Here is a 16,396-nt window from a genome sequence, read left to right on the forward strand (position 1 = left end):
GGTCTTTCCCAAACCCAACATTGCTCAATGTAGCTAAGTGGAGAGAATGCAAATGATTTATATTTCCCTGGCTAGGTTGAAAAAACTCAAGGGAGATGTGTTCTGCTTCAAGACAGGGGGGAAAAATCCCCCCAAAACTGTAATGCAAAGGCTTTGTAGTATTTTTAAACCTTTGATTCAGTCCATATGTGACATCTGAACACTGCCAAATTCTGTTACAAAACACACACACACACACACACACACACACACACACACACACACACACACTCCTAGCATGAGAGAAAAGTTGGATTTAGTAACCCTGGTGGTGTGGAGGGCTGGCTAAGATCTCTCTTTAAATTATTGAGGGAGCCTCCTCCAAAGCCTTTCTGCGCGGGCCTCCCTGCATTAACATCCGCTTTCAAAGGGGGTAACCATATTGAAATGAAGAGGGGGGGGAAACTTTGAGGGGCTTACCTGGTTGGCCTCTCACTTCCTGTCCTGAAAAGTAGAGAGCTAAGAAAACCCAGGTGAGTGGAACCATATCCATTTTGGTGAGACAGGCTTTCTCCAGGGTTGGGCTTATAGGATTCTTGTGTAATTATAAGTCTTTGTGTTTTTCTCCTCTCTCCTATTTTCTCGCTTTCAATGTCTTCTGCACAGGCTTCTAATGGTCAGTGAGTGTTTCCTTCCTGGGGTCCCGGGCGGCCCGTCTTCACCTTGCTTCTTGCTGGAATTCCCAGCTGGTCAGGAGGAGGGTAGCGCTCGGATCAGCCGAGAGGGAACCAGCCGGCAAGAGGGCACGGGTTTCCTCTCAAAAACAAAACGCATGTATGTGCTTTCCAGTTCCTCAAAGTGTCATTTCCTTTATCCTACAACATCGCGAGTATTTCCCGAAAGCCAAGCGTAAGTGAATAATAATAACGATAGTGGTAGTAGTCGTAATAATAGTAATAATCAAAGGCAAGACTTGCCTTGGGCATCCCACTGTGCCCCCGGCAGCGCTGCGATCTCAGACGCGTACCCCGACCCTCCGCGCCCGGCACCCGGGACAGACACGCGGGCGGAGGCAGGGACGGCTGGACAGCCGGAGTGGGAGGCGGTAGCCTCGCTCTTGTCCTCGCTGGGTTCCCCTACTCTCCCAGTGGCGACACCCGCTCGGCCAGCCTCTCGAGGGGAGTCGGAGGAAGGAAGCGGCGGCGGTGGCGGCGGCGGCGGCGGCGGGTGCTGCGGCTGGAGCGGCGGCAGCTGGGATCGCCTGGGAGTGAGCGAGCCCCTCTCCGAGTTCGCTGGCGCCCGCCCTCACCTCCACCTCGCCCAGCGGCTCGCCGAGGGTCTGCGCGTCTGAGGAGGTGGCCGGGCTGGGGTGGTGGTGGGAGGGGGTGGGGGGGAAGCGGACTGCGGGCTGCCGCCTCGCTCGCTCGCCTCCTCTGCCTCCCCTCCGGCTCCCCCCGCTGCCTTTTCAGGCCGAGCAGCATGTGGATGTCAGAGCCGCGCAGAGCTATCCGATTACGCGCCGGCTCAGGGCCCGCCCCTTCTGTGTTCCTGATTAAAGAGGCAGCGGCGGAGACGCGCGGCGCACAGCCCGGAGCCGCGGCACCCAGCTCGGGCGGGGCGCGCGCTCCCCTCCGCACCCCACCTCCACTCGCGGCTGCCGCCCGGCCTAAGTTCACGCACCCCTCTGCCACCCCGCACCTTCCACCCGGCCCGCACACCTCAGTGCTCGGCCGCCGAGAGTGCGTTACGCCCCAGGGAAGCAGCCTCTGCCTCCCCGGGTACCTCCGGGGCGCGCTGCCCTTGGCCGCATCGTCCCTGCCGGAGGGAAACTCCGCAGCATCGCGGACCAGGGCGTGTGTGTGCGTGTGCGTGTGCGTGTGTGTGTTGGGGGGGGCATGCTTGTTCCCCTTCAAGTCTGTGACTCCGAGGCCACACACGCAGAGCCCAACACAATGCCGATGCGCAATGGCGTTCGCCCCACTAGTTGGGTGGCGTGCGGTGTTTGGGGCAGGGAACTGCTCCGCAGCTCGGCCGTGCGTTCGCAGAGGCAGCCGTGCGTGGCGGCGACACACGCGCACCGTCCGCCCGCGCGGCCTCGAACCCCACACCCTCCCAGCCTTTACTACTCGGGTCCTTTGTTGTGTCCCAGCAGGCTCCGAGGCTCCCTTGGATTAGGAGTTATTTAGGACTCCTCAGACCAGTGAAGATTTTTGTAAAGAATTTCTCCAGGTAATGACATTGGGTCCAGCCCTCAAGAGTCACCCCAGAAAGCACAAGTACACGAAGCCTTCTCCCGGAAATGCTACTGTTCACATTTTTTTACATGGAAATGTGGTCACTACACACACACACACACACACACACACACACACACACACACACACACACATCCTCACAGCATTATGCCAACTATTTTTAAGCGGAGGCGTGAAAATTGTGTAAGGGTTGCTAGCTGAAGCTGACAGTTGGAGGAAAACACTTGCATCTTTGTTTCTGGGGATGACCATGGATTCCCAAATGTCTGTTCACTGGACCCTATTACTCTGCTATCATAAAGACTCAATAGAAAAAGAAAAAAAAAAAACTCAAATACCACTCTGCATCAATGCCTTTACTTCCGATCTGCAGATGAAAGGTACGCGAAGTTTGGGTGACCAAGGCACACACATCTGACCATACCATTTCCTTCTTTGCTTATACTTGCGGATCTTCTGGGTGGTATTCCTTCTTATCTGGACTTGCCATTAGCTCTGTTTATCACTTTCAGTGTTTGAAAAATCTGTAACTCCCACTTAACTGTTATTTACACGGAGATAACCCAAACAGAATTGAATCAGAAGTGATGTGTAACTAGTTCAGCCAAATGATAGAGGGATTTTGCCTTGGAAATCCACAGGATTTTGCTTTGGAAGTCCAGGGCAGGTAGCAGAGGCCTCCTGACTTCTGCTAGGGACCATTCAGCATACACAACCTTTATCACTCAGTTTCCCTTTCCTTCCACTCTCTACCTCCTTCCTTAGACTGGAAAGCACATCCAAAGTATTTCAAACTACTCCAGTTCAACAATGTTCCTATTTAAAAGTTCACTTGTGAACTTTAAATGAATCCCAGCCCCACATATTTGATGAAGAAAAGGGGGTGGTCTGGATTTTGAGCCTCATTCAGAGATCCCAGATTATGCCATTGCCAGAACCAAAGGACAAATAACACGATATGCTACGAGAGTCCATGAGCAGAAAGGATCACTTAGCATCACCTCTCCCACCACTCACCAAACCAGCAAGTGCTGGCCTGGCCAGGGAAAAATCCTGTTTTGGGGAATACCATAGCTAGAGTTTAGGTAAAAGGCATGGTGAAGACAAGCGTGAGAAAAAGGAAACAGGAGTCCATTGAGAACCCAGAATTGGTAACTAGCTTGCTGGCCTTGGGCTCCCCGAATTGAAGTCCTATCAGGTTATTTCCAGAGTCCTGAGTATGGTCTGGGAAAAGTCAGGGAGAGTGTCACTGTACTATTCCTGGATCCACACCCAATATGACAATTTTCATTTTTCAGAGGTACCCTAAAGGGGTGCTAACTTGCTTCCTGGGAGCCTGTGTTCTGTCTGCTGCAAGGCTACTCAGCAGCCCACTAGGGTAAAGGCTTCCTTTCCTGCTTGGGGTTGGGAGAAGAGCCTTAGGTCCAGAGCTCTAGGGACTCCAAGCAGCCATAACATTTTTCAGTCCTCAAGGGGGCAGCACTCAATAAATAATGCCACCACCACCTACAATCACAACTGTGGTGAGTACCTTTGCTTCTAAGAGCTCAAAGCATTTCATTGGGCTGTGGAAAATTGAGAATGAGGCTAGCTCTCTCCTCCAGTCCACTCTGAACAAGACCCTACCAACCAAGGGAGGGCTGCGAATTGCTAAGGACTCTTAAGAACAAGGCACAAATCCCACATGTGCCCCACAGTCTTGACAGCTATAGGGAAATTCTCCAGATAGGGGCTGGCTTAGACCTGCCAGCCTTGTTTGCTTCTAGACTAGAATCTCTGGGGTTCAGCTTCAGTTGGTTTGGTTTCTACCCGAGGTGCAATGATGAGGAGCCAGATATCAAAGGGCTCTGTGAGTTCATGTCCTTGACCTGCAAGAAAGCCTACAAAAAGGCCACATTGGTGCCAGAGACAATAGGGTTATGAGTAGAATCACTGAACTGGCTAGGAAACAGCTAGCTAGTGACCACATCACTCATTCACCTAGGATGTGTCACATCATTAGCTTTAATTGTGAAATAATAAGAGATCATCCCATCCTACATTCCATTCTTTTGACAGGAAAGGATGTGGGGGAACATGGAATGGATGTGTAAATGATGACAAGAGAAAGCTGTTTTTCAGTCACATCCCAGTGGAAAGTTGGGTTGCTTCCAGATAGCCCTAAAATCATCTAGGACAAGTATAGATCCCTGAACACCACCTGGACTCCTGGACCACCAACTGGACTCCTCAGGTCATATATATCCATGCTGGGATTTGAACCTGTGGTCTTGTATTTGCTAGGCAAATGCTATACACACTTCCAGGCCCCCTCCTTTTATTCTGTTACTTTTCAGAAAGTTTATCATGCTTTTCTGCCCTTAACAGCCTCCCATATAGCTGGAATTACAGGGGGTACCCTAGCATACCTGGCTTATTCTTTGATAAAGAGTCTAAATTCATTTTTTTCCCAGCTGGTCTTGAACCTCCGTTCTCCTATTTCTCTTCCGGTGATTATAGGCATGAGCCACCTGTGCTGGCACAATCTGTATTAAAATACACACACCTTTTAGATGATTCTTATGCAAAAAATAATTCTAATGTATTATATTTACATACAGTCTTAATATATGTTCTTCCACAAAAGGACATCTGGACAAGTATCCCTTCACAGTTTCTCTCTGGACACTTTCTAGAGAAGGGGAAGCTGTTTCAGGATGCAGAGAAAACCTATCAAGAACACATCTTTTAAAATACCAACGTGATTGAGTTCCCAGGTTTACCTTCTGAGTTTCAGCCTTAATAACCCAGAGCCTGAAACACACACACACACACACACACACACACACACACACACACACACACACACACACACACACAGAGCTCATCCTGTATGGGCAGGAGGTGTGCAAGAATGTTCAAAGGACAGTGGGCAGGATTTATGAACTAGGGCCACCCTCTACCCACTCCCAACCATAGGCCATTACTGGAAGTTAGCATCAGGTACGGCTTTCCATCTGTGCTTGTCACATTGTACTTATTAAATGCTCATGGAGGCATGACTACACAGAAGGTATGGAAGCAAGACAGACCTAAGGTCTTGCCTCTTGGGAACACAGGATCTAAGAGCTCCAGAAGTTTCGTGCTTCCACTATAGACGTGCCCGTCACATAGTGCTTCCCTTATCTCAGCCTGAACACTGACAAGCTCTCACCCTGAAAGGGGTGATAGGAGACATAATTGCATCTTAATCTGTAATTTACCACACTGTCCTCCTTACTGTTTAGCTACATCTGTCTCAGAAGCAAACCTTCAGTTAAAATGTAATAGGTCCTCATTTTTTATTCTCTCTCTTGTTTGACATTGAAGTCCAGGTTGTAATCAATAGTGTTGATTCACCAGCCCCTTCCCACTCACTTTGAAAACAATCAACCCCCCCTCAACATGGCTTATTAGGTTTTATTTGATTTTATCTCTGGTGGGTTCCCACAGTCCTTGCAGATTTCCAGTAACTATTGAAATCTCTTTCACCCGAACTACATGTGTCTCCTCTCTTCCTCCTCTTCCTCAGACACAAACAGTGGATCTGGTAGGAGGAAACCTCATAAATGAAAACAACCTCAACACAGCAAGAATTGTATGATATTCATTCAAACAGCTCTTCTTGGCAAAAGTCACTAAAAAGTTCACACTTCAAAACAAGACAGAGAAGCAGACAGGAACAGCAGACACCTTGAAGGCAGAGTGGATGACGATAGGTCATCTCACATTTCTAATAAAAGGGTTGATTTGAATGACTTTTAACCCTATTTGGTTTTGGATTTGGGCTAGATCTCTTTCCTAGTCCTAGTCTCATTCATGAAATTAAAACTGGTTTTAGTCTGGATTCCACAGGCCACCTCCAGTCTTCTGAAATTAATTATTATTTAAGAACTTAAATGTGTTTATGGGGCTTCATTGAATACTGCCAACTCGTCTTCTTTTCTCCAAGAATTATAGTATGTCAGGTGTTTACACAGAGCTTCCATGGGAGGTATTTTTGGATAAAGGCTCTCCTAAGGTATTTTTAGACAAAGGCTCCAAAAGAGACAGAGAGACAGAGACAGACAGAGACAGAGACAGAGAGAGAAGTTGTAATACCAGTGGCTCATGCCTGTAATCCTAAATATTCAGGAGGCTGAGATCTGAGGATCGCAGTCATGGTTTGAAGTCTGCCTGGGCTGAAAAGTCCCTAGGAGAACCTCATTTACAATTAACCACCAGAAAACTGGAAGTAGAGCTGTGGCTCAAAGTGGCAGAACACTAACCTTGAGCAAAAGAGTTTAGGAACAGTGCCCAGGCCCTGAGTTCAAGCTCTACAACTGACAGGAAAAAAATAAGACAATAAAAAACAAATACAGATTCCACTTACTAACCAAGAGTAAATTCTGAGAATTTATTTTCACCTTCTCAGCAGGGACTGGCTGGCTATGTGGTTGGGAATCTTAGGGTTAAAATCTGAAGTATTTTACCAACCAGGAAAATCTTCTTGGGAGGTGAAATTTCCTTCTTTTCCTAAATTCACAGGCTAATTTTCTGGGGAGCTCAACACTTGTATACTGCTTTGTCCTCATTCACATGTACAAACATTCTATCCATCCCTGTAGATTTGTAAGGGATTTTTTTTGTTTGTTATTTCTGTTTTCAGATTTGTAACCTGTGACTTATGGTGCCTTAATTAGACATCTACATGGCAGGTGATTGTTACATTATGATGGCCAAGAGCTGCTAATTTGAGCATGAAAGTTGTGATGGAAAGGCAAGAGTCAGGCAGCTGACCTTTTGCTATTGAGGATACTGCACAGGGTGGGTTAATTCACACCCACTACAGTCATTAGTTCTCACTCTCCTCCTTCATATTTACTCCTACACAGTTTACTGAGCTGCCAATCAACCCTTAGTATCGGATGAGCGCACTGACAAAGGGTGGAGGTTTGGAATGGCATGTGTTTGCTGCAGAGACCAAGAAATCATTTATAGAAATAATCTCCTTTCAGGCTCCACATTTAGATTCAATTTCCTTTCTGAATTGGGGGGAAAAAAAGAGGAAGTAAGTCATTCATACACATTAAAAAAATTCAAACAGCACAAAAGGTTATTTAATGAAAACTTAATACCTGCCCCTTTCTGAGTTTTGTAGTTCACTCTTCCCTTCCCCCCAGGGACCAAGACGGCTCTTCCAAGTTAAAAGCTACAAAAGCTAGGATACATTTGATGTTTTTCTCCAGTTTGCTTTCTCCAGTTCTCCTTCCCTATTCCTCTCCTCCAGCCTAAGCAGTAATGATCCTGAATACCATTAGGGGGCAGCTGTGACCAAAAAAGAAAACCTCAGGCAAAAAATGAAGAGCCAAAATCTTAAAGAGGGAGAGACCAAAAGGAAATGAAAGGAATGCTAAGAACAGAGATCAGCCAAAGAGGAAAATACAAAGAAAGAAAAAAAAAAGAAGTAAATAAACCCAAAGCATTACAAAATAAAGAGCAATGGAGAATGGAGTCCAAGTACTAAAACGCTAATTAAAAAGTCAGCAGAAGAGCCATTTTCGAAAGGCCTGCAAGTATGGGTGTGTGCGTGTGTGAGTGTGTGTGTGTGCGTGTGTGTGTGTGTGTGTGTGTGTTTAAAGCCAACCTGTTGAGCTTAAATTTGTTCCTGTCAGCAGAAAGTAGGGGTTTATCTTTTTTGGAACCAGAAGCTATTATTATACTAGAGTTTATATTCTCAGGATCTGTTTCAAACAGAAGTGTTTTGAGCACACTGTGCCCACTCAGGTATGGGAGGTGGGATGTGGGAGTGGGGAAGAGTAGCCCCCTTCCCTTACATCTTCAGAATGCGTAGGAATGCTTTCAGCCCTCAGCCAGGCAGTGAAATTAGCCTGAATGTAAAGGTGTAATTCTATTTCTCTGTGCAGCAGAACTCAGAAACCAAGGAATGGTTTCTTTGAAGCTGGTGCCATAATCAAAGTGCTTTTAGGTGTACTTGGGGCAAACCTTCCCTGGATGCAGCAGGTTAACTTCATTAAAGCTCCTAGCTACTGCTTTAATGTTTCCTGTCCCCTGCCTTGGGTACATTAAGCAGAAACAAGCCCTTATGGGAGCTGTGTACCCTGATGTTTTGCATTGGGAATAGAATACAGGAACAATGTTGATGTGGGAGATAAAATTAAACGAAAAGTTGCTTCTAGAGCATAATACATACTGATCATTTTAGTTAATGCTTTCTGGTCTTGAATTCAAACTCCCCCTGGCAAGAAGTTCTGGAAAGCCTCATCTAGAGTCAACATACTAAATGCAATGCTTGCACATGCTCTGTGTATAAGTATCTACTTCTGATTCTGAAGACATCTCAAGCTCTTCTCAACTCTGTTCCCTGTGCCATGCTTCAAAATCTGGTGAGAACTTTCATTTTCAAGTCAATGTCACTGAATCTCAACTTTCCTACACAGTTGATGGATTCATGTAAGTTGTTGAACAGCCAGGATGGATAGGGGACACTTTGGGCATGCTGGGGTTACTAAAGAAAATGCCAGCAATGTGTTTGCTGCAAGGAAGCCTTGAACCTTGTGGCAGACAAAGGTAGAGCTTTCTCAAGTGGACTCTGGAGGGTGTGTGTGTGTGTGTGTGTGTGTGTGTGTGTGTGTGTGTGTGTGTGTGTGTGTGTGTGTGTGTGTGTGTGTGTGTACTGAGGCTTGAACTCAGGGCTTCATGCTCTTTTTTTTATTTGTTTGTTTGTTGGTTGTGGGGCTTGATCTCTGGGCCTGGGCACTGACCCTGAGGTCTTCAGCTCAAGGTGAAGTACTCTTCCATTTGAGCCACAGTGCCATTTCTGGTTTTCTGGTGGTTAATTGGAGTTAAGAGTCTCATGGACTTTCCTGCCCACGCTGGCTTTGAACCACAATCCTTAGATCTCAGCCTCTTGAGTAGCTGGGATTACTGGTGTGAGCCACCAGTGCCCAGTACTTTATTTTTTAATTTTTAATCTTATTGTAAAGGTGTACAGAGGGGATACAGTTATAAAAGTAAGGCTATGAGTGCATTTCTTGTCAAAAATTGTTCCCCCTCTCTCATTTTTCTTCCACTTTCCCTTCCCTCCAACTCCCCCCATTGTAATGTTAATTTCCAACATAGTGTCTTGTGAATATCACTGTTGCATTGGTTCCCCTTTGTTCTTTGCTCACCACTTTTTATTCTCCTTCCCTTCTCCAAATCAGATATACAAGACACATGATACCAAAAGCAAAAACAGGGACAACAGGGGATAAACCTAAGGGAAAAAAAAGAAAATGAAAGAAAAAAGAAATACCTTCACACAGTACATTAACAACAATAACAACAACAAAACCCCAAACCCTGTGTTTCCCTATCTTGGAGTTCATTTCAGTTAGCATCATTTTATATGATCATATGCACATAGCTATTGAGCTATAGTAATCCTTTTCTAAGACTATCCTAGACATATACTAATGATTACAAATAAGGGAAACCATGGAGCCTATGTTTCTTTGGTTCTGGCTTACTTCACTTAATATGATTTTTCCAAGTCTTTCCATTTCCTTATGAATGGGGTGATGCCATTCGGATGGAAGCATAGAATTCCAGTGTGTGTGTGTGTGTGTGTGTGTGTGTGTGTGTGTGTGTGTGTCTGTGTCTGTGTGTGTCTGTGTCTGTGTCTGTGTGTGTGTGTATCATTTTTTTGATCTATTCGTCTACTCAAGGGCACCTGGGTTGGTTCCATAGCTTACCTATGGTAAATAGTGCTGCAATGAACCTAGTTGTGCTGGTAGCTTTAGTGTGGCCTTGTTCATTTGGGTAAATGCCCAGGAGTGGGATTGCTGTATCATAGAGTAGTTCTATGTTTAGTCTTTTGAGGACCCTCCATACTGCTTTCCAGAGTGGCTAAACCATTTTATATTCCCACCAACAGTGTAGTAGCATTCTATTTTGGCCATATCTCCTCCAGCATCTACTATTATTTGTTTTCTTGTTAATGGCCATTCTAACTGGGGTGAGGTGGAATCTCAGTGTGGTATTTCTTTTATGGCCAGAGATGTTGAACATTTCTTCATGTGTCTATTGGCTATTCTTATTTCCTTTCCAGAGAAGTCTCTTTTTAATTCTTTAGCCCACTTATTATAAGGGTGGTTGTTTCTTTGAGGATTTTTTATTGGGAGTTTAATTTTTTGAGTTTTATGTGTATTTGGGATATCAGGCCTTTGTCTGTTGTATAGCTAGTAAAGATTTTCTCCCAATTTGGCCTCACACTCTTGATTGGCTTTTTCCATTCAAAACTGGTGCTCTACTACTTGAGCTACACCTCCATTTCTTTTTTTTTTTCTTCTGCTGGTTGATTGGAGATGAGTTTTGCAGATTTGTTTCCTTGGGCTTGCTTTGAACCACAATGCTTAGATCATAGCCTTCTGAGTAGCAGGGATTACAGGTATAAGCCACCGGTGCCTAGCTGGACATCAGAGTTTTAATGAATTAGTGTAAGTTGAACAACTTAAAAAACAGTGGTTGTTTTACAGAATTTGGGATTTCCCTTAGAAATGAGACATTCTCTCTAATCTCTCTCTAGTTCCCCCTTTTCAATGACATAAATTCATAGAATTTAGTATCTAAGAAACATTAAAATGAATACTGTAAGCTTGACCAAACAGAAACCTTTTTGAAGGTTGGACAAATAGGATTGCATGAAGTTGCAGAGCTTCTGCATGGCAAAGGACATAGCTAGAAGATCAATAGAAAGCCCTGGATTGGGAGAAGATCTTTACTAGCCATACAGTGGACAAGGGTCTCATATCTAAAATACACCTGGAACTCAAAAAATTAAATCCCCCAACAACAAATCCTCAAAGAAACAACTGCCCAATAAATAAGTGGGCTAAAGACTTAAAGAGAAACTTCTCTGAAGAGGAAATAAGAATGGTCAATAGACACATGAAGAAATGCTCAACCTCTCTAGCCATAAAAGAAATGCAACTCAAAACAACATTGAGATACCACCTCACCCCAGTTAGAATGGCTATAATCAAGAACTCTAATAACAACAGATGCTGGAAAGAATGTGGCCAGAAGGGAACCCTACTTCATTGTTGGTGGGAGTGTAAACTTGTTCAACCACTTTGGAAAGCAGTATGGAGGTTCCTCAAAAGACTCCACATAGAGCTCCCCTATGACCCAGCAGTCCCACTTTTGGGAATTTACCCAAATGATCACAAATAAGACCATACTAAAGCTACCAGCACACTATGTTTATTGCAGCATTATTTACCATAGCTAAGATATGGAACCAACCCAGATGCCCCTCAGTAGATGAATGGATCAAGAAAATGTGGTATATTTACACATGGAATTTTATGCCTCCATCAGAACAAATGACATTGCCCCATTTGTTAGGAAATGGAAAGACTTGGAAAAAATTATATTAAGTGAAGTAAGCCAGGCCTAAAGAAACATAGGTCCCATGTTTTCCCTTATTTGCAATAACTAGTATATATCTGAGACAAGCAGAAAAGGTCAGATAAGATGATGTTAAGTGAAATGAACCCCAAGATAAGGACACAAGTGGCTTTTTCTTTCTTGCTATTGTTTCTAACGTATTTATAAGGTACTACATGATTTTTTTTTGTTGCTTTGTATGTCCCTTCCCCACAGTATAACCCTGTTTTCACTGTATTTTATGTTGGTATAATTTGGGGAGCAGAAGGGAAAAAACATATTGTTTAAATAGGGATACAGGTTGACCCACTGCAACAATGAGATGTACAAGACACTATGTCAAAAACAGAGCTTTACAATTTAGGCAGGGGGGGTGGGGGATGGGGGAGTGAGTTGTGGAGATGGGAGGGAAGGGATGGGAAGGGGAAAAACAAAGGAGGAGGCAACAATGCTTGATAAGAAATGTACTCATTGTCTTGCTCATGTGATTGTAACTCCTCTGTACAGTGTTTTCCCAATAAAAAATTTATTTTAAAAAACCAGAAACATTTTTGAAACAAGAACTTTTCCGTGATTCTTTGTTAAGAGATCTGGCAAGGATATTATATATGAAAATGGTAGTAATTTAGGAGAAATAAATATGTTTGACCTGTCAGTACAAATGGGTACATCTTTTCCTCTTTCTGTGTATGAGAGTTGTATCATAAACAGTGACTTCTCTGACACTGGTTCTCCAGACTTAGAAAGTAGAAAGATTACATTTTGGTGGAAAGGAATACTTTAGGATGAGACAATCTAAAAGTACTGAACATTCGGTTAGAAATATAGAACATTATATCCTAGTTTCTGTTTCTGCCTTTTGTATGGATATTGACAGCCTTAGAGCAAATTCTTTTTTATCTCTATGATTCCGTTCCCTCACTCAAAAAGGGTGTGATGTTACTTCACATTAATGACCCTCCTAGACTACTTCTGTGAAGTGGTGGGTTCAGTTTAGAGCATTTGTTGATTCAGTATTTATTGAGCATGTAGTATATTCCAGGATCTGCATGAACAGAATAACAGCCAGTGATACATAAATGAAGATGGCTGTTCTCAGATTTACTTTCTACAAGAAAAAAACTGATAACACTCAAGAGGACAATGAATAAAAACCAGTCAGATGGTGATAGGGAATTCGGAAAAAAGGAAAGAATAGAGGAGACTATGACTAAGACCAATAAACAGTTAGACAGGAAATCTGCCCCTTTTACTACCCAAAGCTCTAATATGAGCAAGTCACCCAGCTCAGACTCAATCTCTTTTTAAGATAAGGGGTTGTGCAACACTGTTGCTTTTCAAAATTTAAATTAAGATCCATTAGTGGGTTATAGAATCAATTTATGGGGATTGTGATCTGCATTTTTAGAAAATGTAAGAGACAAGAAAAACAAGAGACTATTTTGTTTCATGGAACTTTCCATGAATACACACACATATATTTCATATGTATGTAAATATACTTGACTTATGAGCCATATGTAAAATGTGTTTCTTTTGTGCATTGCAATGGATCATAAGATCTCTAAAATATTTTCAAGTTTCAAACTTGGATTCTACTAAAATGTTATAGAAGAACCCAATGTAGCATAGTTTTTGCTTGATCTTATCATTGAATAAATAGAATTAGTCATCAGAGTATCTGAAGGCCTAACTCAGTCACAGGCACCATGATGGGTAGTTGATTAATCTGTTTCAAATTAATGGAAGTAAGATTTATATACTAGGTCTTGTCTTATTATAAATACAGCAGCCTAAATGAATCACTGAGCAAACTTACCAATCAGTTGTCTCAAAATAATTTATTATATTTCCCCAAATGTGAAGCTTATAAGCCAAATTAAAAAATATATTGGCTTTTCTCCTTGTGAAACTAGGAATTATCTTTTTCTTGAAATTTTTGGAAAGTCTATTGAGATTAAAAGAGGAAAAACAAAAAAAGAGCTTAAAACGTTATTCTTCTCTTTCTTATAACTATCATTCAATAAACTGGACTTCTTCAAGAAAGAACAGATTTATTAGGGAATTTGTTTTCTATTTCTTGTCCTTGGGGAGCCAGATAATTCCTCCTGCTTAAAAATTCTTCTGACCTCATGAGATGTCATTTGCTAAATCATCTTTGCTGAGCAGCAGTAATCTTATTTAAATACAACTTCTTTCCCCTAGTTATGGCTTAACTAGTAGGCTTTAAAGCAGTCTCAGAATCATTTTTCAAAAATTATGCACTTGATTAAAAATAGATGATCCAAATCTTCTATCTTTCCTCTCCAGAAACCCTTGTTGTCAACCACTGGGGAGGGAGAACCAGACCAAGTAGATCCCATTGAGGAACCAATGATACATCATCCTGAAGAAAGGCAAGAGGCAATGGACCCCGCTCACAGCCAATGCATGTGTTCATGAGTTAATTTTCAAGTTCATTTCCTTAATTGCCTGAAAATCCATGGCCAGACAAATTGACTCAGAGTTTAGGACTGCCACACTCATCCTTCTGTAACCATGCTCTCCCACCTCCTCCAGAGCAGGGCAGACACACACACACACACACACACACACACACACACACACACACACACACACCAAGAGGAAACAATAGCAAGCCAGCACTCCAGTCTCATGGCCACTGCTCACCCAGTGCACACCAATAGCCAATGTCATGCTTCCATTAAGGAACATATTGGCTGATGCAAAAATTCACTGGAGATATAGAAAATCACATTTTTGTGAATCAAAGTGTTTCATAAATAATCTAAAAGAAGGAACTCTTGGAGCTAAGATGCCTCCTCTAGTGTGAGTGTATATGTGTGTGTGTGTGTGTGTGTGTGTGTGTGTGTGAGCTCACACACATGCTAGTGGTAGGACTTGAACTCAGGTCCTGGGGGCAGTCTCTGAGCTTTTGTGTTTTTGCTCAAGGCTAGCACTCTGCTACTTGAATCACAGCTCCATTTTTAGCTTTTCGGTTGTTTATTAGATATAAGATTTTCACAGAATTTCCTGTCTGGGAAACCTTGATCCTCAGATCTCAGCCGCCTGAGCAGCTGATAGTCCTGAACCTATTTATCTTGGTCAGTCATGGGGCTTGAACTCTGAGCCTCAGCTCTTCAGCTTAAAGTTAGTGCTCTACCACTTGAGCCACAGCGCCACTTTCAGTTTTCTGGTAGTTAATTGGAGATAAGAGTCTCATGGACTTTCCTGCCTGGGCGGGCTTTGAAATGTGATCCTCAGATCTCAGCCTCCTGAGTAGCTAGGATTACAGGCATGAGCCACCAGGACCTGCACTGCTTTTTTGAAGTGAATGTGGAGCCCTGTAAATTTCAATTGACATGAAACTTACCAAAGCATATTTGCTTAGAATTAGTTCTAAAAATACTGTTTAGTCCAAAATGTGTAAAACTCTCAAAAGACCTCTACATCATCTTTAAGGTCTATTACTTATATTGCTATTGCTGCTACCAGTGATGAATTTGTCCAGATCAGGGAAATTCGATGTATTCACATTTTCTTTGCATGACCAACTGTAAGTCATATCAAATATCACCTCAGCTTTTGTAGATTTTTTTCCCATTGCAGAGTGTCTCATAGACTTTTTTAAAAAAATGACACTGGTGAAGATATGCTAAGACTCATTTTTTTTCAGTTGCTAAAGTTAACTGAACTCATCAGTATAAGCTAAGATACCCAAATGACACTGAGTGATGGCAGGTTTCAGTTAAACAAATGCAAAGCTGTATTTAGGCACTTTTGCAACATTGTGAGGAAGAAATCAAAGCCTCTCTTGCTGCTATTTTAAAAATACTCATCAGGGAAATTCGACTGGAATACAGTTACACTAGCGTTCATATTTTGATCATATATATTTAAGGTTAACATGATAAAAGAATCACTAGATCCAGTGAAATGTGTGTGTGGGTGTGTGTGTGTGTGCGCGTGCGCGTGCATGTGCGCACGCGTGCTGGTCCTAAGGCTTGAACTCAGGGCCTGGGCACTGTCCCTGAGCTTTTTTTATTCAAGGCTAGTGTTTTACCATTTGAGCCACACAGCTTCACTTCTAAATTTTTGTTGATTAATGGGAAATAAGAGTCTCATGGACTTACCCTGTCTGGGTTGCTTCAAAGTCCCAATCCTCAGATCTCAGCCTCTTGAGTAACCATTGGTGCCTGGCTGAAATGATTTTTAAAAATCAACTTGAATCAAGACTGCTGTGGTATCTGTTAGAGCATTAAAAAAATTCAGAGTCTAAAAGGTGGCAGTAGAAAGTTTGTTTAAAGACAAAGGAGGCAGGTACAGCCCAGGAAGAATGTCAAGTCTGGGATCCTAACTAAATGTTTCAGACAAGACTCTTTACCTTTTGTTAATTGCAAAATAAACAGCTCCCCCTGCTCTGGAGTTGTTTAGACAGTCTTCTTCCCTATGTGTACAGGGGCGCCAGTTTATTTATCACACAAAGAATTGTTGGCTGACAAGGAAATGAAACTAAACTTCTGACACAAAATTCTGTACTCTCACCATGGGGCAATGTTCAGACTCCAACTAGAGTTGGAATCTTCCCACATTTTTCCACATGGTTTATTTACTCATACACCTACAGAAAGACTAGGTAAAAGATTCCAAAACATACTACAAATTAGCATTAGCTGGCCAATCTGGGTCCTGTTACCAGGGTGATGATTCAA

At 43.0% G+C, this 16,396-nt stretch overlaps 1 protein-coding gene across 2 annotated transcripts in view; it reads right to left on the bottom strand.

Annotated features, from left to right (window-relative positions):
* The window catches only part of Nrp2 (neuropilin 2), a 128,331-nt gene extending 126,953 nt beyond the window's left edge, over positions 1–1,378 (bottom strand). The window contains exon 1 of one of the 2 annotated variants that reach the window (XM_070018717.1): positions 460–1,377. In XM_070018717.1, the coding sequence (XP_069874818.1) occupies positions 460–532 (73 nt within the window). In that variant the 5' untranslated portion in view covers positions 533–1,377. Of the gene's footprint in view, positions 1–459 lie in introns of both variants that reach the window. The other variant, XM_070018727.1, reaches the window with a different exon arrangement.
* Positions 1,379–16,396: the final 15,018 nt, after the last annotated feature.

The sequence above is a fragment of the Dipodomys merriami genome, unplaced genomic scaffold, assembly GCF_024711535.1.
Source record: "Dipodomys merriami isolate MVZ:Mamm:240054 unplaced genomic scaffold, mDipMer1.0.p SCAF_1, whole genome shotgun sequence".
Taxonomy (NCBI): domain Eukaryota; kingdom Metazoa; phylum Chordata; class Mammalia; order Rodentia; family Heteromyidae; genus Dipodomys; species Dipodomys merriami.